General features: G+C 41.0%; 1 protein-coding gene across 2 annotated transcripts in view; it reads left to right on the top strand.

Moving 5' to 3' along the window:
- Positions 1 to 23,189, top strand: part of NDUFS4 (NADH:ubiquinone oxidoreductase subunit S4) — a 70,205-nt gene extending 47,016 nt beyond the window's left edge. For both annotated transcript variants that reach the window (XM_089495678.1, XM_089495687.1), the window contains 3 exons: positions 9,587 to 9,759; positions 15,750 to 15,823; positions 22,975 to 23,189. In XM_089495678.1, the coding sequence (XP_089351804.1) occupies positions 9,587 to 9,759; positions 15,750 to 15,823; positions 22,975 to 23,078 (351 nt within the window). In that variant the 3' untranslated portion in view covers positions 23,079 to 23,189. The remainder of the gene's footprint in view (positions 1 to 9,586; positions 9,760 to 15,749; positions 15,824 to 22,974) is intronic.
- Positions 23,190 to 23,636: the final 447 nt, after the last annotated feature.

The raw sequence follows: 23,636 nt of genomic DNA, 5'->3' as shown, positions 1-23,636 counted from the left end.
GGCAGCATTTTCTGTAACAAGATAGCTGAAGTGACACGATTACTTTCTGAAATCAAGTGGGAAACTAGTTTTGAAAATCTCCATCAATGTTTCAGTCAGGCTTTCATTAACTATCCTCCTCCTGGTGTTTTTTTAAGAGTAATCATTAAAGGCTGGAATCTTCAACAATTGTATTATGAGCTCATTATTTATTTTTTATTTTTTAAAAAACCTTTGTTCAGTTAAAGTCCTTTTACTACATTATATTACTACATTTCAGAGCATACCTTGAACAGGAAAGGATTGTTTGAAACATTTTGAAAAAATATATATACATAAAAATCAAAGAAAGTCCACAGGTGCTGATTTGTCTCCAGTTGGGAGTGAGTAAACACAAACATTTGAAATCATTCAGCCAAATATTTCTAAAGATACAAAAAGGCAAAATAAAATTAAAAATTAAAAACAAAAAGCTAAACAACCCCCTCCCAATATCTTTGTTTCAAAAAGTTGGTTCACAGGTAGTTTCACTGAGAGCCTGAATACAGAACAAAGCAACTGCAGACACAGTAGAGAGTTGGACTTGGTTCTTTTCAAGTATTATATTGTTTTTAATGGCGTCTTGAAATGGGAGCTTTAGCCCATTGAAATGTTGCTAAAAGGACAGGTTCTTCTGTCAGTAGCTGAAGCTGTGTGGATGAAATGATCACAATAGAGTGTTGTAATGCATTTTCAAAGTGTGAGAAATCAGTTTGTCTAGACTGAGAGTGCGCCTACAGGGAATAGGAATTTTAGAGCTTCTGTGCTCTTTAGGTGTCAAGTATGTGAAAGATGCCAAGCCTTTATTCCATATCTTTGGCAACAACTCAGCAATGCTACAGTACCTTACACGTCTACTGCAAGCAAAAACAGCAATTCTGTGTCAAGACGACCCGGGCTTCACAATCCAGAAGCTCATTGTCCTAAACAACTGTTTGTTCAATTGCCAGCTTGGGGGTGGGGGGCTCTGTGTGTGGGGGGGAGTGGAGTGGAGTGGAGTGGGGGAAGAGATATCAATAAACAATTGTTGTATCCCCAGAAGGCATGGAAACGTTTGTCTGTAGTGAATCAGATGGCCAACAAGCTAGCAGCATCATGTAGCTATTTTAAATTTAAAGCAAGTCCTGTTTTTCTTCTTGCTTAGAGAAAAAAAATTAAATCTCATGCCACGACTAAAGTGCTAGTTGTTGTTTCATGAAACCAATCAAATGCATGGTATCCATGGCTTGCTCTTTTACAATATCTTTTTCTTAGAAGTCATTTACTACAAGCATAACAAATCTTCCAAGGGCAGTCCAGTGCTATTGTAAAGTTATGCACTTGTTTAAAATAAGAGAAGTATTTAGTAATATTCCTTCAGTGAGTGAACTAAAGTGATAGGAAATGGAAAATAGAGACTTGAAGCTACACATTTAAAGCATACTAATCTCTCTGTGTATTTAACGTCCTGTAGTAAGGAGTAAATAACACCTCCTCTCTGAATCTTTGTCTAAAGCACATGCTTTCATGTGCCCAAGAAGCAAGAGGGATTCTAGTTGGATGGCGGCAGGGGAAAGAGATTCTTCTTCTTGCTCTGAAGTACTAGTGGTTGCAAAGGATTGACATATATTACAGAAGCAAAGAGCACAAAAATATATGGATTATATTTCTGAACTCCACAAATGTGCATGCCCATTTTCAGCAGATGAAAACAAGGCAACCTAGCAATGGCTGATATCTACTAGTCTAATGGATCACCATAGCCTTGCTAAGTGGCTAGTCTTCATGCTGTGTTTATCCCATACAAGAGATCATGAGACATGTATAATTTCATCTTCTGAAGCACAGTTGACAATATGTACTATAAATTTGCACAAGTTGGCTTGATTGACATAATAAAACTGATAATCCTAAAAACCTGTCAATTCTTGCAGCTCTTTACAGACAAAAATGAATGTTTTATAAATGATATTGCTTTCTAGTTTTATACATGATGTTCTGTGTACAAATGAACTGGGAAAAGGTAATGCAGAGAGATAGAGTGGCAGTGATTTCCTGTTGGTTGGTAGGTGGATGAGTGACAAGACAGCCAAGACATAAAGCAAAATCATTTAGTTTTTAGGGGAAAGAAAAGAAAAACAGTATTAATAAAAAAAAAGGTAAGCATTTCGCCTTTGATGTGATTGTCTAGTCATGTCCAACTAGGGGACAGTGTTCATCTCCATTATTAAGCCGAGGGAGCCAGCGTTGTCAAAGATGACTCTATGATCATGTGGCCAGTATGACTGCACAGAACACTGTTACCTTCCCACCAAGGTAGTACCTATTTATCTGCTTGCACTTTTCTATGCTTTCAAACTGCTGGGTTGGCAGAAGCTAGGAACTAGTGATGGGAACTCACTCTGTCATGCAGTGCTTGGGTATTGAACTGCCAATCTGCCAGCCTTGTGGTCATCAGAGGTGGGGTCTCAACCACTAAGCCACCACATCCCCACAAAAAAGGGGGAGAGATTTCAGGTGTGAAAGCCCAAAACTGCACATGCAGAGTTGAATAATTTTTAAAGATGAGTATGAGCAGTTGAAGCTGCAAATGAATTAATCAATCCATTTTGCCATTTTTATCAACTTAAATGAATGTATGAAGAATTATATTAAGAAATGTGTGGATTTTGCATAAACTTCTTCTCACAAAGTTTGAATGAAATTTTTGTCACCTTGCTGTGTGCCTTCAAGTTTTTTCCAGCCCACAGCTACTCTGGGACAAACCTATTATGGAATTTGCCTTTGTCGTCCTCTGAATCTGAAAGAGTACAACTTGCCCAAGTTCACCCACTTATTTTCTATGGCTGAGCAGGGATTCAAACCCTTGTCTCCAGAGTTATAGTCCAGTGCTCAAACTACTATACCATTTTAAATCATCTGTATTGCTAAAAGTAATTGGCTAAAAACAATTGGCATCGCCATTCTCAATATGGGGAGGATCCTGTTGTACCTGCTGGCTGTGTAGCTTTTTAAAGATGTGGAGTCTTAACAGAAAAAAGTTGAGGAGTCTGTCAGCATCAGAATATAGTTGGATATATGGAGATTCAAACCTTCACACCTCTTTTAGAACTAAGCACTCAAAGCTCTCTGCAGTTTCACTTTCTCCCAATCTTTTTGTTATTTTTTTTCAAGTTCTTTCCATCCATTTGTTGTTGTTGTTAGCTGCCCTAGAGTTGGTTCCAACTCATGGTGACCCTGTGGTTGAGACATCTCCAAGAACCCCTATCCTCCACTGCCTTGCCCAGATCTTGCAAGGTTTTGTCCATAACCCCCTGATTGAGTCTCTCCATCTGATTTGTGGTCTTCCTCTCTTTCTTCTACCCTCTACCTTTCCTAGCTTTATTGTTTTTTTTCCAGTGATCCATGCCTTCCCATTATGTGGCCAAAGTATGATAGTCTCAACTTGACCATCTTTGCTTCCAAGGAGAGCCCTGGACTGACCTGTTCAAGAACCCATTTGTTTGTCTTTTTGGCTGTTCCTGGTATCCTAAGTACTCTTCTCCAGCACCACATCTCAAATGAGTTGATTTTTTCTTCCTGACTGCTTCCTTCACTGTCCAGCTCTCACATCCGTACATGGTAATGGGGAACACAGTGGCCTGGATAATTCTGACTCTAGTGCTCAATTGTATGTCTTTGCTCTACAGTATCTTTTCCAATTCTTTCATAGCTGTCTTTCCCATTCCTAGTATTCTTCTTCTTATTTCTTGACTGAAGTCTCCATTCTGGTCAATGTTTAGTGCTATTATTATTATGCTATTATTCCATCTATATAAATGTATAAAGAAATCTGATAATTTTTTGATAAGTTCTTCTCAAAAAATGTACTAAATAAAATTCTCACATATCCCTAGCTGAATCTCACAGAGGGGAGGAGCAACACTGCAACAGGAACAACATGAGCATTCAGCTGAGGCTCCAAATGTGTTTAGAATACAGTAGGAAGCTAGTGGAAAAAGTAAATGGTCAGTATTGCTATCCATGGTGATGGAAGAAAGTGGATGTGTGCTATGAAATAAGCATTTTTCAATCCCTGTATTCCACTTCATTATTTTTGGAAGGATATCCCAGCCCTCCACCACTGGAAGAAAATTGTGTGACTAGCAGAGGTACAAACTGAAAGACATGCTTTGGATTCAGTAGAGATACACAGGCCACTCCAACCAGAGGAGAATGCAATTTCACTGATTTTCCAGTGAAACGTGGCATGCCACCAGTGGGGCATAAATCTTTAATAAGGGACATACTACTCTATTTTTCAAAATTTATCCTCTGTTTTTATAACAGTCTAGGTGGTTTATAATCAAATTAAAACAGTATGCAGTAATACAAATGAGACAAAATACAGGCAATACTCTTAAAGACCCAAATGTATAAAAGCAGTAGCAGTATTAAAGAATCACTAAAAGTAGTTTTCACTATCTGAAAGCAAGTAGCAAAGGATCTAGGAAGTTAATTAAGAAGGTTCAAGATCGTGGGCACCACAGCAGAAAATAACATATCTTGGGTGTCCACTCATTGTATCATTATGGTGAAGATGAGGGAATTTATAGCTGTTTCTTATGGAGGAAATACTTTGATTCACTAAGCATTCATGGCCAACATATATCAAACAGAACATTTGGCTACATGCCATGTGTAGAGAACTAGAGCAAAGAGGTACTTCATACAAATCTGAAAACTTTGCAGAGCCCAGATGAGATAAAATTGGATGGTCATGGACCACATTTTCCAGATCCCAAACTCAGACAATCAACCATAAATCTCATTCCCACTTCCTGCAACAAGCTGTAAAGACAAATAATTGTGCAGATGGAATGGGAGGAGCTCAGCAGCCAAAGACAGTGTGACCACAGAAAACTACCCCCCAGTCTTGTCTAGCTCATAATCCCCTTCTCCAGAAAAGTGATATGTACTCACTAGGACACATGAACAAACAAATCAACCCAAGTAACTGTGAACTGGCCATCAGATAAGGTAAACATGCAAGCTGCAATAGAGTGGACCCTGTTGCCAGCAAGCCTCCATATGCTGGTGAAGGTAATGATCATATTGCTCTCTGCCAAAATGTGGGTCTGTAAAGTAGACTAAGGTTGACTGTTGACAGAAAGGTAGGGCAGGAATAGCCAGTTCCCAAGATTTGTAGCTAGTGTGATATAGTTACAATCCCTGCTTGATGCAGAAGAGCTTGTTGGGATGGGAAAAGAGAAGCAGAAGGAATAGAAACCTGGATTTTATTAAACTATGAATATGCTCTTCCCACTGTGCTGTAGCTTTCATAAGACCATCTTGGTGCTAGGATCTGGGGCATGCTTGTCCCTGGGAGGTGGTCAAATTGTTTGTCTCAAGTAGAAGGCCTAGGCTATATTTCTAGTCCCTACCACTTTTTCACCCAACTTTTGTTGTCACCAAGACGCTCATAACAGTGGGGGCCACATGTGGATTTCCCATGTCTCTTTTCTCACAGAATCACCATTGTCCCTGTGAGCTAAGGCATCTCATGATTTTGACCCCTTAGAATTTCCTGTTTTAATATGCATTAGTCCTTGTGCATGTAGCTTCATCCCTGTTCCTCACCAAAAATATTGACAATCCTCATTATTCATGTAGGTGCAGTGGTACAAATATGTACACAGTTTTGGAAACTGGCCAGGTACTTTGTTGAGTGATGTCATGAGTGTATTCAGCTATCATCCAGTGCTGAATGGTGCCTTTAGGGCATGGCACCTAGGAAAGCAAACCTAGGTGAGTAGCATCATGATTGATAGATAGTGGCAGTTCTAGGAATGCTATGTTAGTGGCTGGTTGTATGTCTTCACAGCTTATATTTATTCTGGTTTTCTTGTTCTATGGTGCCTGCTGCTATATAGTGTGGGATGGACTCCCAACAGAATGGAACAATAGGACTGTGAGAAAAGATATTACAGAATAATATATTAACATTAAACAAAATGTATTTATATGCAATATAAAGATATCTGTGAAAGTTAAAAATGGGGAAAATACAAAAATTGTGACAATTTACTTCGTTTTGTCATGGATTAAATTATCTAGAGTCCTATTGGTGTCTTACACATGCATACATTCCCCTGTAGAAGCAGTTGGACATTTTTGACTGATGTGAAGCATGTTCACGGTCAAGAAAACAAGTTGCACATTCAGTTCCATTCCTGTGCTTGTCCAATATGAATCTGACTGTCCCTACTGAACGTTGGAATAGTACTGTTTTGTTTGCACATTCACTTATGCAACAGTGCCACTCAATACATGGGTTCTGCAGCACCACATAACTCTGCATAGGGAAATTAATACTATGCAGTACCACATAGGATTTTACCCATGTTTCAATAGATATAATACTATATGTCCAATTATATACATCTAAATAGGAGGAAGGAATATCAACAATCTAAGATGTGCAGATGACACCATACTACTAGCAGAAAACCTCACAGACCTGGAACACCTACTAAGGAAGATCAAAGAAGAAAGGGCAAAGATAGACTTAGTGCTGAGCAGAAAGAAAAGCGAAATAATGACCATCGAGGACCTTCACAAGTTCAACCTAGACAATTAAGAAATAGAAATAGTAAAAGAATTCCCATACCTGGGATCAAACATTGATAGAAATGGGGACTGCAGTCAGGAAATCAGAAGAAGATTAAGAATGGGGAGGGTGGCTATGAAAGAACTAGAAAAGATTCTAAAATGCAAAGATATACAACTGAACACAAAAGTTCGAATCATACAAGTCATCGTATTCCCTATTACCATGTATGGATGTGAGAACTGGACAGTTAAGAAAGATGACAGGAAGAAAATGGGAACATTTGATAGGAACAGTTGAGATGTGGTGATGGAGAAGGATCCCATGGACAGCCAAAGGGACAAACAATTGGGTCCTAGAGCAGATCAAGCTGGAAACCTCCCTGGAAGCCAAGATGAACAAACTGAGGCTGCCGTACTTCGGACACATCATGAGAAGGAAGGACTCATTGGAAAAGATAATAATGCTGGGAAAGATGGAAAGAAGTAGGAAGGCCACATGCCAGATGGATGGACTCTATTAAGTTGGTCACAGGTATGATATTGCAGGAATTAAGCAGAGCAGTGGAGGACAGAGGGTCTTGGAGATGCCTCATTCATAGGGTTGCCATGGGTTGAGATTGACTCGAGGGCATTTAACAGCAGATATGTCAATCAGGATGAATTTTTCACTTCTTGTTGGTGATATGAAGGAGGTTCCATTCCTGCTTTACGTGCCTTAACCCCAAAGCTGTGTTTGTGTGAAAGCAGATATATTGGTAGTTGATTCGATAAATAGACAAGCTGGAACAATCAAGGCTCACCTTGTTTTTATTGCAGGTAAATCTCATTGTGTGAAGCATGACAGTTGGTTGCCCAATCAAACAGCCTTTCAGATATTTCTTTTTTAACAATCAAAAATGCCAATCTGTCAGGAGAGAATGTAGCTTTATGTGTTGCAACATTTTGACTAATAATTGGTGTGTCTTCGTATTTTGACTAGACTGGAATTCAACATAAACACTACTTGGACTCAAAGAAAACATTTATGATTAAATTGTTAAAATATTTTGACAGTTTGCTTTAGGTAGTCTGAGCTCAGCTTTTATGCGTTGTTGTAATTTCCTGTGGCTCCCCCCCCCCCCTTTAGTTCTAAATGCAAGACAAACATTTCACACTTGCCAGTTGTGACTGATCTCTCCAAGTTTATTTTATAAAGTGAAACAAAAAGAGGAGGAGGGAGTAGAAGACATGCCTCCCCTTTTTCTAAGGATGGTCTGGTGAGAGTATGAAGAGGTTTGAAATTTTGTGACAGAAGAGACTATGAAGTTGGTAGCTTGAGGCTTATTTTTAAAATCCCAGTGTGCTATTTAAACTTGTTTGCCTCCTCAAATTTAAGTCATGTCATCACTGGTTTGGATTAGTTCTGTCTGGCTGTAGTTGGACTTGCACCAGATTGGCCTTTTGTTCCTGGAGAGAGAGGCAACGGAAGAGAGTCCAAGCCTCACCCATTGCCATTGTACATGCAAGAATCTAAGTAGGCGGCAGTTTTCAGTTACTTGTGCTAGTTTAATATGATGGCTTCTGGGGGAAGTATTTCATAATCCACACTTTTTTTCAACAGATGTCAGAAAGGCTAGATTACAATGCAGATTATAGAGAATTTCCATGAAGATTACTTCTGTATGCTGCTCAGTCTGAATGGACTGAGGTGGTTGTAATTGTAGTATTGTATGCATGACTGTCTAGAAGGATCATATTATCACATTTAACTTGCATGTTTTGTAGCAGCAGGACAGACGATATATGAATTTGATTAGCCTCTTTCAGTAATCACCATGATCCGAAAGAACTATGTAGATTGCAGTGTTTAAGAGTTCTCAATGCTACTGTATCCTCCAAGCCTTCCCCCACTACTGAAAGTTGAAGAGCCTTTAAAGAAGTCTCTCATGTTGCACAGAAAACTGCAGTTGGAAAAGAATAACCCTGGTGATAGACTTGACCATACATGTGAACTTCTTTAGATTTCAACTAATACTGTTATGTTTTGTATACACAGCTCTACTTTTAATGCTCCCCGTTCAGACACCCAGAAACCTCCTGATGGTAGCCACATTGTTTTATCCAAGGTTTTTGATTAGTTACTTTAAATGGATCCAGAATGACTGATGTGACAGGATGAAACCCTATCCTGCTATGTCCATGCACTTTTTATTAGTAATAGTTATGAAGTCAATGTAATCAGTCTAAAAGAAATTGTTCAGTATTGAGGGCCACAGATGAAATGTTTAAAATTGTCAGTTCAACCCCACCTCTGCAACCATAAGACCTAAATTCATAAGGTGAATGTTGGAATCCAAAGACTTTACAGTGCAAAAGAGAAAGGAGGGTATAGTTTTCTGCAAATCAGTTTTGAACCTCTGGTACTGGATCTCAGCTTTTTCATAGAGTAAACCCATTGAAAACAATAACAGTTAAATTAATCCTTTCAGATTTTATTTCCACTTATTTCAGACAATCTACTATATGAGTAGACATGACACAAAAGTAGACAGGGATAGCAGTGGGGAAGGGGATCAAGTCCAGCAAATGCTGCTGGTTCTTCTCTCTCTCCAATGCCAGGGCAATGGCAATTGGACTGGAGGGAGGACCTTTCATCTGTCTCTGGGGTTAGGCATGGTGTTGCTAATGGGCATGTTGGGAGGAAGGAGGGTATGAGAGATGTATTTGTGGAGATTTGTCATTGCCTTTCCCAGAGCCTGAGAGCATGTGACTTACCCAAGGTCACCAGTGAGCATCATGGCCGTGCTGGGAATTGAATCCTGGTCTCTAGAGTCACAATTGAGCACTCAAATCACTGTATCACCTCAAAAACAAAGTAGCCTTTTACTTGCTCTTCTCAGTCTATATAGCTCAGGAATATTAGACATATCTATTGTATTATGCATTCTGTTTCCTTTATTGCCTTAAGAAAAAGACATACAGGCATTCATAATTATATTTGTCATTTTTTTTCTTTTAGGACCTTACACCTTTAACTGGGGTACCAGAGGAGCATATTAAAACCAGGAAGGTTCATATATTTGTTCCAGCCCGTAATGCCATGCAAGCTGGTGTTAATAACACCAAAAAATGGAAGATGGAATTTGATACAAGGGAGCGCTGGGAAAACCCTTTGATGGGTTGGGCATCAACGTAAGTATAATGATCAGGTAATTGATCTCCATTCTCTGGCCTTTCTTATACAGCAGCCCCCTTCACAGTCTTCCCTGTCTCTATGTCTCTGCTCAAGCCATCAGTACATTAGCTGATATGATATAAAGTTTCTAAAGATCTCATAGGGGATGGATTGCCAACAGCCAGGTAATCTGAGTCCTAAGGATTTTTGTAAGTTAACAGTCCACATCCAAAGACCATACTAAGCTTCCCTTAGCAGACAGGACTGCTGATGCCTCATGGACTTTCTTTTTATTTGCATTGAGGAGTTTAGATCCTTTGAAGTAAAGCAGACAGAAAATACATATACAGCTTACATATAGATACTTACATACATAGGCACTAGGTCTGAGCATCAGTCATGCACCTGCAATGTAGGAATAATAATGCTGACCTACCTTGCAGAATGCCAAAAGAATTAGTAGCTGTATGTGAAGTTCTCAAACATTTACACAGTGTTATCTAAATACATAGTACTGTTCTAATGGCAGATATTTCTTGCACGTTTGAGAAAGTATTCAGTCATTCAGTTAAACCTACATGCAAGTAACACTTTATAATAAATGCTTGTTGCAGTGTTCACAACAATATATGAGATGTTGAGCTGGTAGAGTCAATGTTGATTCTGTTGCCCTAAATATGTTTAGTAACATATTTAGATTGCTTTCGCCCAAGGCAGGCTATAAGAGGCTGGAAAATACCTTCGATTTCCTTCTCTTCCTAATGCAATACTGAGTGACCTCCAAAATGAGAGTTGATATTTGTTTGTAGTGCAGTAGCTTGTGGCAGCATCTCCACAGTGTTCTAGCCACTTATTAAAGTCTGTGTTAACTGCACAATAAACAAACTATCACAGCCAGACTTTATATATCATCTATTCTCATGAATTCTGAGAATTCATCTTTCTTCCCTTGATAGCACTGAAAGTTCTGTTTTAGTTACTGTGATGGTATTATTCATGAAAGAGGTATTTTGAAAAAGTAAGCATTGCACATGTTCAGCATTTTGGGCTGGCTGTGGGCTGGATGTTTGGCTCATTCCAAAAGCTGAAGGCTAAGAATTCCTGGCCCTATTGTGATACATCCATCTCCACTTTAGAAATAAGAAGAATGCAAATAGAAAATGTAGATTATCTTTCACTGTTGCCTCCTTCTCTCTTTCTGATACCACCAAATGCATTCCCTAACCCCAAGTTGAGTTGCTGCAGACTAGCATTTGGATACAGAAAACTTGTACCATATCTCAAGCAGGATGCAAATACTTGATTAGAATATATCTCAGATTGCTTGACTATGTGTTATCCAGCTTCGGAATTAACTTTTGCTTGACTTGTGGGCACTTATGCAAGTCCAAGTCCCCAAAATTTCAAATGTCTATGTTAGAATAAGCAACATATCCAGGCCCCCAAAGCTATTTTTGTGGGGCCCACAAGTTAAACACCACTGAATTTCAGTGGCAGACCATTAAGAGCCATTAAAACCAACATGCTTTAAATAGTTTAATGAATCATCACCAACATTCAATACCAAACCAACAAAACACCATTAAGGTAAGTATTTCCAGCTTGTTTTAACTACTTTTGCCACTTTTTGTCAAAATTCAGCAATTGATTTTCCACTATATTTCCACCCATAGTGGTTACCAAATGGTCAAAGTTGCTCCTGGGTTGACTACGCCCTTTATCTGTCTGATGTTGCAGGATGTCATCTTTTGGAAGTTAAGTGCTACCAGTATGTTCATGACATTCAGCTTTGTTTCTGCAAAATCAGATGAGATGGTGGAAGTGCTGAATCCGCGATTAGATTCACTAATGGGCTCATTGAGGAACAATTAACTGGAGTTTAATCCTGATGAGATGCAGGTCCTGTGAGCTGATGATTCTCATGTTTGCAGAAATGATGTTGAATCAGTTCTGAACAGGATTATAGTCTGCCTAGGAAAACAGGCTCAGTTTTGGGCAGGGGTAGGTGATGTTTTTTGGATTACAGCAGTAATCATATCTAACCAGCACAGCCAATGATAAAGAACACTGCAGGTTGTAGTTCAAGTGTATCTGGAGGGTTCACTTTGTCCACCCGTGGCTTTAGGGTGGAGATGTGGGGTGGGAAATTTTCCAAGGCTGTATCTTTCTGTGAAAATTTTCCACACACACACGATATACAGCATGGTAGTGTTATACTGCAATTAGTCATGTTAGCTAGTCTAAATATCTTGTGTTAAATAAAAATATATTCTACTCTTTTTACATTATTGCAAATACTCTACTAAATAATTTCCACATAAATCTTTGAATGTGTTTGAATATTTAAACCATGTGTGCTATATCAGATAACGTTATTTAGAGCACCAGAAAAAAAATTCAGTTCTGCTTTTTTGTAAGACCCACATCACTGCTTAGGGAAATGTCTATACATAGCACCAATTTAAGAGGCCCAATAAAGTAATGTAGCACCAAATGCTTTTATCATCTTTCAGTCAGCCATAGTGAAGTAACTTCTCAGTTGGCTTACTCAGCACAATATGTTACACTTGGAAGTCAGTTGTGAAGTCTTAATTAATACAAAATGTGACTGCCTCAAGGTTGACTGATGTAGTTCATGTCAGACCAATTTTAAAATAACATCTTTGGCTGCCTTTTTACATCTAGGCCTGATCAAATTGTTGACCCAAAATCCAAGTAACTAATATCAACCTACCTGTTTTCTTGCATGCTCTCTCAAGACTCTCAAGAGTCTTTTTCATGCCTCTTGCTTCAATAAGAGCTACAAATATCATCTGTAAGGGAGGAGTGTATGCTTTCTTAGCTTGGTACAAATACTCCTATCACGTAGAGGAGGAGGGGCGTGCTGGTGAGAGCAGCACCTTCAAAAGGCTCCTTTCTCTCTCTGACCCCAAAGGACGCTGCTTGTGTGTGTGTGTGTGCTGTGCCCCAGGACTGTTTGTGTTTTGCCATCCCTGCACAGTTGTGCAACTCCTGAGGAGCACTCTAACAACTGCACATTGTTGTTGGGTGGTTGCTATTGGGGTAAGCATATGATAGTGGGAGGAATGAGCCTAATGCAGGTTCTCCTCCATGTATTAATTGTATCGCTATTAAGCAGTGACATGTTAGAGTGCAGTGATGGTTTTGGTGGGGAAGTGGGGGGTCATATTAATTTAGATCTAATTCATGGAGCTCCGATTGAAGTAGTGTGGGGCAAGGGGAGATATAGCGGTAGGAGGGTGGAATTATCACATAGGGGAAGGCAGGATTGATGCTTAATACCATGGGCCTGTCCCAGTTAGTCTCGGGCCCAACACATTGCGCAGGTAATACGCTCGATGTCGTCTTTAGTACAGATTGGGAGAATCCGTGGGCAGAGGTTTGCAGTACCTCTGCTCTGTCATGGACGGATCATTTCCTGGTTGAGGTTCGACTTAAGGCAACTATCCAAATCCCCCCCGGGGGTGGAGGACCCATTAGGATGGTCCACCCTCGCAGGCTGATGGAACCCAAAAGGTTCCAAGAAGCCTTAGAGGGGTTTATGGTTGGATCTGATGGCGATTCTGTTGATGCCCTGACTAACATCTGGGATAATGATCTCTCCAGGACTATACACAGTATCGCTCCTAAGCGTCCTTTCTGGCCCGCTTCTAATAAGAAACCCTGGTATACGGAAGATCTCCGGGAAATGAAGTGGTCCGTGCAACGACTAGAGCGCAGCTGGTGGAGACACCAGTGCTTCTCTGATAAGACACTCCCTCAGGCTCTTTTGAAGTCTTATGGAGTGGCAATAGGTGCAGCAAAAAATTCCTTCTATACTGCACGTATTGCGTCTGCAGAGTGACATCCGGCAGAGCTGTTCAGGGTGGTGAGGGAGCTGACTCAGCTTCCTCCCACTCTGAACCCTATTTTAGAACCAACTAAGGCCTGCTGTGATGATTTGAACAACTTCTTCACAGATAAAATATCTCGGATAAAGGTTGATCTCGATGCAGGCATTTCATCAGAAACAATAGGAGAGGTGTCCAGAGCTTCCGTGGACTCTGTTATATTGGATCATTTTGAGTTTGTACATACCGATGAAGTGGACAGGCTCCTTGGAAGTGTTAGGAAGACGACGTGCTCTCTCGATCCCTGTCCCTCTTGGCTGGCCACCCAGGGTGGTGATGCGGTAACATCATTATTGCAACTCATAATTAACAAATCATTCAGGGAGGGAAAATTTCCATCTAGATTAAAACTAGCAATAGTCAAACAGTTGCTTAAAAAACCCTCCCTGGACCCTCTGTTAAGGAACAACTATAGGCCGGTCTCATTACTGCCATTTTTAGGTAAGGTGATCGAGAGAGCAGTTGCCTTCCAACTCCAATCTGTCTTGGATGAAACCGATTACCTGGACCCATTTCAAACTGGCTTCAGAGTGGGATATGGAGTTGAGACTGCCATGGTCGCCTTAGTCGATCTCCGTCTGGGCATCGACAGGGGAAGTGTGGCCTTGTTGGTGCTATTGGACATCTCAGCGGCTTTTGATACCATCGACCACGGTATCCTCCTGGAATGCCTGAGGGAGTTGGGAATCAGGGGCACTGTGCTCCAGTGGTTCCGTTCCTACCTCTCTGGCAGATTCCAAATGGTGCAGTTGGGGGACACGTGCTCCTCCAAGAGGGAATTGACATCTGGTGTCCCTCAGGGACTATATTGTCCCCCACTTTGTTTAACATTTACATGAAACTGCTGGGAGAGATTAGCCGGAGTCACGGGGCGCAGTGTTATCAGTACGCTGATGACACCCAAATATGCTTCTCTGTGTCTCCGACTGATGCAGTGACTAAGAATGGAGTCTCTCCTCTAAATGCCTGCCTGGAGTCAGTAATGGGCTGGATGAGGGAAAGCAAACTCAGTCTGAATCCAGAGAAAACGGAAGTACTGGTGATAGGTCCCCCAGGCCCGGGGAAGGAAATTTATCCACCTGTCCTGAACGGAGTCACACTTCCCCTGAAGGACAAAGTTTGCAGCTTAGGAGTACTTCTGGACTCGTCCCTGCAGTTGTCATCTCAAGTAGATGCGACGGTCAGAAGTGCTTGCTATCAGCTTCGGTTGATACGCCAGCTGCGACCTTACCTGGGCCGAAGGGACCTTGAAACCGTGGTACATGCTCTGGTAACCTCTTGTTTAGATTTCTGTAATGCGCTCTACATGGGGCTACCCTTGTACCAAGCCCAGAAGCTTCAGTTAGTACAAAACATGGCAGCCAGACTGGTCACCGGCGCATCCAGAGTTGACCACATAACACCTATTCTGAAAAATCTTCACTGGCTGCCCATTCGCTTCCGAGCGCAATACAAGGTGTTGGTTATTACCTATAAAGCCTTACATGGCTTGGGCCCAAGTTACTTGAGGGACCGCATCTCCCCATATAATCCACCCCATACACTTAGGACATCTGGGAAGAACCTGTTGTAAATTCCATCTTCCAAATACGTTGTTACATCCCAGATGGCCTTTTCAGTGGCGGCCCCACAAATCTGGAATGGTCTTCCCGAGGAGCTCCTTCTTGTGACCCCCCCTGGAAACATTTAAAAATTTAAAAAAATGACTCTCTGTCTTACTCTCTTGAATGATTGTTTTTTAGATTTTATATAATTTGTATTTTGCATTTTATCTATTTTATGAGATGTAACGGTTTTATTGGTCTGTAAACCACTTTGATCTAAGGAAAAGTGGTATACAAATAAAAATTATTATTATTATTATTATTATTATTATTATTATTATTATTAGATGCCATGGGAAAATAGTTTTATCTACCCAAACATCCTAATAGATTTTACTGTCTGAATTATGCAAGTTTTAGTCTATTGTAAAGTTTTTGCCTGTTTCCTTTTTATTTTGTGTCATTTTTCTAATGGTATACCCTGCTCTGAAATGGTTTTTAAAAAATACCTAACATTTAAAAATAAATAACAACATTCCTAATTTCTTACAGAGCGGATCCTCTATCCAACATGCTTCTGTCCTTTTCTACAAAAGAAGCAGCTATTGCATTTGCTGAAAAAAATGGTATGTGAAGCAGTGACCTGGATGGCACAGGGAGGGACAGGGGAATCCATTGCCCTTCTCTGAAAATATGAAAAGGTGGTGGCATGGAACTTCTGCTTCAGCATCACAGGATTGTGACCATTGAGTAAGCAGCAGTGCCTGTTGTGGCGAGTAACATTGGTAACCCATGCCCAGAACTGCTACTCACTCAGCAGCCCTGTACCTGCATGATGCTGGACTTGGGATATTCAGATATCAGCACTCCCCCCATGCACAGTCTGAATTAGGAGTCTGGCTTTCCCCTTGATTTAGTTGGTACTGAAAACTAATCTTCCAATTTTCCATTGATGGCGCTCTTTTTCTGTTTTACTCCATTCTTAGTTTCCTCACATCTCTTTCCTCCTCTTATTTTTCATTTCCTTTTGCCCAATAGTGGGGTTGCTCTTGTTTCCCTGAGTTGCTAGTGCCTTGTACTTTCTATGGCAAGCATCCCAGGCAGATTTTTCCCTAGTGCATTGTCGAATTTGGAATGCTGCTTCGTGGCTTATGTGCTGCCTTGTTTCATGGCTTTTGCTTAAGCATTTGTCATAAATAGTATTCAGTACTCTCATTGAGACACTCAGATGCTACACTCCAGTTGCATAAAGTGCATTCTTGATCATCTGAGTCCTTTATGCAGAACTAAAAGTGTTGAATTGGAGTATTTGTAGCTGAACTAAAATATAGTTTGAATGTGTCAATCATCCTTAGCATTTTACTACTCTGAGGATTTTTTAGAAATTCTTATAATTGTTGACAGCCCCTGAAGTGTTGGCATTAAAAAAAAACCTCTGCCCTTTTCTTTATCTCATTTCTTAGAAATATTTGACAAGAAACTTAGTACTCACTGAAGTGAGGAACCAAGAGTGTTGGCCTAAAGCCCAGTATAATGTGGGTGATATATAAGTTTTCCCATATGCCTGTGCCAGGGCACCTTTATCTTGGCCTACAACAAGCCTCACTAATTCCATGACAAGGCCCCCTGAACACAGAGATTGCCAGGCAGATCTAGTGGTGCCAAATTATGTGGTAGTTTATGTGCTAGTTTATAACACTCAAAAACATGGGGCCATTAAACTCATTTTCACTCATGAACTCTAGAGTCAAAAGTAGAAGTTGTCTCTAGGGGAATGAAGGCTAGTGTGTAGAACCCAGGCCTGTCTAATATCTTCCTGCTTAGTATACATTTGCTTCAGGATTGAATTATGCTGGATATTTTTTTTAAAGTGTCTCCTTATACTAGAAGTTAAAGCACCATTTTCTGTTTGTACTGCCTGTCCCTCTGTGTATACGTAGAACACCTCTGCTTTGCTTTGTCCCATTAGCTGCTGAGAGCAAGTGAAAGCAGACTTGTTCCTGTTTGGGAGCAGGAGGACACATTTGAGCTGTTGGTGTGACAGCAATAGCAATAGCAGTACGTTTCTATACCACTTCTTCTTCGTGGTCTCTGCGAATCATACCAGGCCGAGTCAAGCTTGAGCCCTTGGCTGGTATTGAACCCACAACCTTGTGGTTTGTGAGTGAGTGGCTGCCGTACAGGCTCCATTACCCAGCTGGAAAAAGACTACATTCATGAAGGTACAATAGCTTCCAAATTTCTAGAATCTCAGCATTTTGAAAATCTGCATTCTGGGAGATGTAATCTCAAAAATTGGCTTTCCTAAGTCCTGGGTTTTTCCACATGGGAATGTGTTGTACTATCACTCCTTTTGAGTCTGATTCAGAATAAAACAGGCAATTGAAATTAGCTTGATGCAAAACCTGCTAATGTGTACAGATAGTAGGCATTTGGGATATGGATTGTCAAGATGGGTAGAAAGCTTTATTTTGAACATCCCCATTACAGAACATGCCTTTTAAAGAACAACAAAATTTTACACTAGCTTTTCCTAGTCTGGGTCCCTCCAGATGTTTTGCCCAGCAGCATCTATCACCATTCATCAACTGGGATTTCTGACTAGGTTGATGGGAGTCAGTCTGAAACAACTGGATAGGTGTGTTGGGTATGACTGATTTAACACAATGGGTGACATCCTGTTCAGTAATTACATGAGATCATAGCTACTGGGGATTTATGTTCCCATTCATTAACAACTGAACATGATCCCCAAACCTTACCTTTTCAGCCTGGCAATGCCCCAACCAAAGGGTTTCAGAAGTGCTGGGAAATGACATCTGCAGTTCTCGTCCAGTGGCATGGCAACTTGAGACAAGCAGTTACAGAGCGAACCCCCAAGGAGTCTCTCAATGTCATTTCTCATTGCCTCAGTCTGCAGTACCTTGTAAACCCTTTGGTTCAGGCACTGCCAGGTTAAAGAGGTGGACATCATTAGGCATAAATATGAGGATGGAACCTGATCCATATTTCTGACGATGCAGGATCTCAGCCATGATTGTTCCCCCCTCCCCCCATTTTATATAACTTTTTATTGCTACTTTTTAAAATAAAAAACATTAATCTGTTGTAAAGGTGTGCTGGGTGAGATAACAGGAATACATAATGATTAAGGTCTCAAGGTTCACCATTGCAATCTTCCCACCCACCACTGCATGTGCTTACCCTACTTGGAAAGTTTTCTAATGCCTCTTCCACATCATCTCCCAGGTTTTCTATATGTGCAGCATGTTACTTTGAGGAGAACATCATATGGCATATTTAAGGAAATTGATAGGATCATATATATAATTACAATTACATATTTATATAATTATATATAAATACAATTAAATATATTTAATTACATTGCCAGAAAGAACAGTATGCTCAATACTTAAGTTGCAATCTTGCCCATGGCAAACATACTATAGCTTTTTGTGTCATGGACTCTTTTGGCAGTCTGGTGAAGCCTATGCGCAGCTTCACATAATAATGGTTGGTCAGTAGGCTTCACCCCCTTCTCTAGTGGCCTAATAACTACAGTAAATTTGTTGTCTCAGTTGAGAAGTTAGTGAAAATAAAGATGTAAACCAGGATCCTACATCACAGTCCTGGTTAAGAATACTTAACTATGTATTATCTGCTGGCCCACAGGGCCGGCTCTAGTTATTTGGCCACCCTCGGCAAAAAAATATTTTGGCACCCCCCCATAGCCCCTCAAAGTGGAGGAAAAATGTAGGGCATGATGTAGGACAGAATGTAAGACATTCAAGAAAAATGGAGGACACCACCAACAAGAAGCCAAAAACATTAATAAAAGACAATATAAATTCCTGTTTCTCGGTCATGCACAAAATGGAGAATTAAATATATTACGATTAAAGAGTTTTAAAATCAATTTATAATAAAGATGACATAGGCAGGGTGGTAGTAAATACATGGTGTGAGGGGGTAATCAATCTGTGATCGGGAAATTTATTTGGGAAAGGTTTGCCAGAAGAGATCCATCTTGACAGCTTTTTTGAAGCTGTCTAAGTTGGTAATTTGACAGATCTCATCTTGCAGGCTGTTCCATAGCCTGGGAGCAGTTGTCAAAAAGGTCCTCTGGGAGGTTGCAGTTAATCTGGTATTTCAAGGCTGTGTGCAGGGTGGATTGTATGGAAGTAGACAATCCCTTGAATAGGTTGGACTCAAGCCATGTAGGGGTTTAAAGGTAATAACCAACACCTTGTACTGTGCCCGAAAACTAATAGGCAGCCAGTGGAATGACTTTAGAATTGGTGTAATCCGGTCACTCCTAGAATTTCCGGTAACTAACCTGGCTGCCATGTTTTGTTCTAATTGGGAGTTTCCGGACTAGGCACAAGGGTAGCCCCACATAGAGCGCATTACAGAAATCGTGTTGTGAGGTTACCAGTGCATGTACTACAGTTTCTAGGTCCCTTACTTCTAGGAAAGGGCGCAGCTGGCTTTGTCTCATCAGATCTATCTCAAGCTTCGAGATCAACCAGACCTTCTCACCATGCACAACACAATGATGAGACATCCAGACACTCTAAAACACACAGCATGTACGATACAACATTAGCGTCTCTTCCAGATGCAGTCAGGACAGTTATTGGAACTGCTCACAGGCCATCTACGCAACAGTCCTATCAATATAAGTGAAGGCTTTTCTGTCCTTCCTGGAACTGAGATGGATCTCTCTGGGTTGGGCTAAAGCTAGTAATGTACTTGAGTTTCTTTTCATACTTTCTCAGAAAGATCTTTCTTTCCCTCTATTTGCTGCCATATCAGCTTGCTTTCAGCTCATTGGTAAACCATCTGTTTTCTAGGACCCATTGGTTTCGGAAGGATTATAAGAACTTCAATCCTCCAGTCTCATAACTGACACTGTTCTAATGGAACTTAGAATTAGCTCTGTCTCGTTTTGACCAGGAAACCTTTGAGCCCTTGGCATCTTGTGACATCAGATTGCTCGTGTGGAAAACGGCTTTCCTGGTGGCCATTATGTCTGCCAGATGGGCAGATGAACTTTACATAGGCCGGTTACAGACCGGCACTTTAGTGCGTGACGAGCACGCACTAGGGTTACAAAAGGGCGGTGCTTCCGCACCGCCCTAACCCTAGTGCGTGCTCATCACACACTAAACGGCGGCGGCCCTTCCATACGACCGCCGCCATGAGGACATCACGGCCGCGCCGCCTCTAGACGGGGCGGCGCAGATGTGACGTCCTTGCTCCGTGTCAGGGCGCTTAGTGCGCCCTGAACATGGAGCAGGAAGGAGCTCCGTTTCGGAGCTCCTTCCTGGTTTAGTCCGCTGGGCGCAGCCTTCAGATGGCTGTGCCCAGCGGACTAAAAGAGAAAGGGGCCAAGCGGCCCCTTTCTCTTCTCCCCGCCACCATGGGGTGTCCTTGGGGCTTGAAGCCCCAGGGACACCCCTTTTCAGGCTGCGGGGTAGCGGCGTTTTGCTGCTTCCCTGCAGCCTGAAAAGCGGTGGATCGGGGCCTCAGCGGCTGCCGCTCTGCACACTGAGGCCCCGATACACCGGGGAAAGGGGCGGGTCCAGACTGCCCCAAATGGGCAGTCTATAACCCACCAAACTTAGAGTAAACCCTCCCTACCTTCCATTCCATTAGGACAAAATTGTCCACAGACTAGACATTGTCTTTCTTTCTAGAGTCATCTTGGCATTTCACATCAGTCAGGAGAGTGGGCTCTGCACTCCCTCGATGTCAGGAAAGCACTTGCATTCTATGTCAACAGAAATCATGCCTTTAGGATTTTGCAGTAACTTTTCAACTATCATTTTTTGAGACAGAAAGGACTGTCTGTGTCTTCACAGCACTTCTCAAAATGTGTAGTCACTGTGATCCAGCTGGCCTACAAGAAAGATCCTCCCACTCCAATTCAAAGTCATTTAACATGAGCTACAACTGCCTCTTCTGCCTTTTTGAGTCGAGTGTGTATTGAGAACATATGCAACGTAGTTTCCTGGTCACAGCCTTTGACTTTCATCACCCACTGCTGGATTGATGCCAGTAGACTGATCCTGCCTTTGGGAGGGCTGTGTTGTATCCTGTCTTATCTGATGACTTTGAGAGATCTATTGGCTTCTGTATGGCATGATACTTCTGCCTCATATGCTAGTAACTTGATTTTCTCCCAGTTGTGTGAATCACAGAGACCACAAAGAAGGAGGAGAGGTTGCTTACCTATAACTGTAGCTCTTTGAGTGGTTACCTGTGAATTCACAGAACCCTACCCATCTTCTCCTTGGTGTGTCCTGCCTATCTTTAGATCTTTGGTTGCTGCCATTGTGGCATCCATGGAACTGAGGTAAAATGGTGAGAGTTGTGCTATAATCCCTTCAGAGTGGGTGCGGTTACTGCCAAGTGGTGCACTGCACAGCGCAGTACAACCCAGTGGTGTGACTTCACAGATGATCACTCAAAGAACTACAGTTACAGATAAGCAGCCTATCCTTCCTAACCTTGAAGTGAATGTCAGTAGGGTATCTTTTCAGATTTCCCTTCTGGACATGGCAAGGTTGTAATGCAAGAGGGTAATGCCAGGAGTACATGGGTATGGGGCCAGCATGCACAGCCATATCTTGCTGCCCACTTAGAGACCTCACATATTCAAGGTAAAAGGCCTTGTATCCTTCATAGAAGAATAATACTAAACTTTAAAAAACTACCCATAGGTGTCCATCATTAGAATTGTTGACCTTAGTTCTTTGAACAGAAAAGCAACTTTCATTTCTCATTACTAACAATAAAATAGAACCTTAACAAAGTTATTTTCCCATTAAAAGGTGCGTGGGGAAGGATGGGAATAGGAATGGCTGATGTTCCAGAAACATTGAAGTGCCAGTTGAATATATGGAACTATTTGTGTAATTGTTTGGATTGTGTCATAGATGCTTAAGAAGAAAATGAAAGAAGTTTCTCTCCCTTTCTCCTACTTCTTAGCAGCCCACAGAACCCAAACACAAAAATTGTCTTTTTTGTACTTTTTATTAGTAGTTTAATAACTCCCCTATAAAGATGTGTTATCCTTTCATAAAATCTTTTAGCCTGAGATTCCTCTTTATCTTCCATGATCATCACTTCTTCCTCTGTATCATTATCATACTGCTCCAGCTGTTCAATCCGAAAGACAGCTACTGCTGGAGCAGGGTTTACAAAAGGGAACAACCCGTTCAAGAGATTAGTGCCTTTTGATTCCATCTGATTTTTATTTGAGGCCATGGAAGTATTGGCAGTGTTCCTGGTCTACAGAGCAGCTGATTCTGATTTGAAGGCCACTTAATATATTCTCCTAAGCTCACCTCTTTGTCCTTCTTGTTTTCCTTGTGGCATTGTGGTACTCTGCTACCATGCATATTTTCAAAACTTGGCCCGACATCAGATAGAGAGGTGTAGATGCATAAAATTACAGGACTTCATTTGTCAAGTGTCAATGCTGGTCCATCAGCAAGAGCGGTGAAAGTTGGAACATGCAATGCCTGAGATCTGACAAACCTGGGAACAGGTGTAAGTCACATTTGAGGCATATCTGTCTTAAAGGATTACTGTTCACTGGGTTTTACAAAAGAATAAGCTAGTAATTACATATTATATATCAAATATGTTGGTTATTTCTTTTTTGTTAGCTCTTAAAAGCTTGAAGTTACTTTTGTTTGTGTTGCACTTGCTCCGTCTTATCGGCTGTATGTGTGTTGTTTAGAATTCTCTACGTGTTTTTTCCTAGGCTGGAGCTATGATGTTCAAGAGCGGAGGATTCCAAAACCTAAATCCAAGTCTTATGGTGCAAACTTTTCTTGGAACAAAAGGACAAGGGTGTCCACAAAATAGGTTGGCATTGGCTGTCTCTGCGTCTGACTGTGAATAAAGTCAGCTGTGCTGTATTTATAGTCCATGTATAATACATCTCTTAATCTCCTAATAAATTTGACCTTTAAACTACTCATGCATCTTGTGGCGTCTATTTAAAATGTTTTTGATGTCTCCAATTGAACCTGTTACAAACTTCCCTATATTTAGAGAGGAGATTTGGGGTGTTCATACCACTAGGAAATTGCTGTATGTGGAATTCATTAAAAGGAATGTTTGAAATGAGCTGCAACTTTAAAGACCAAGTCTTGGCTTTTGAGTAGTTTTATAGTTCAATAAATATCCACCCTTTCACATAGAAACGTTAATAGATCTTTCTCTCAATTTCCCCCCATTATTGTACGGAAGGTAATTTGTCTAAGAGTTTCAAGGACAATATCTATTCATTGTTTTAACTTGTTCTATAAAATGTGTTTTCTCTAAGTATATTCAGATGAAGGTCAGTTGCATTTTGACTTAGCAAAGATGGTAGGATCTTACATTTTTGGCACTTGAAGGTACCCTTTTAGTAATGCTCAA

Source organism: Sceloporus occidentalis, unplaced genomic scaffold (genome assembly GCF_023333645.1).
Source record: "Sceloporus occidentalis isolate IW3139 unplaced genomic scaffold, rSceOcc1.0.p SCAF_1, whole genome shotgun sequence".
Lineage (NCBI taxonomy): Eukaryota > Metazoa > Chordata > Lepidosauria > Squamata > Phrynosomatidae > Sceloporus > Sceloporus occidentalis.
This window is presented reverse-complemented; position numbering and strand designations above follow the sequence as displayed.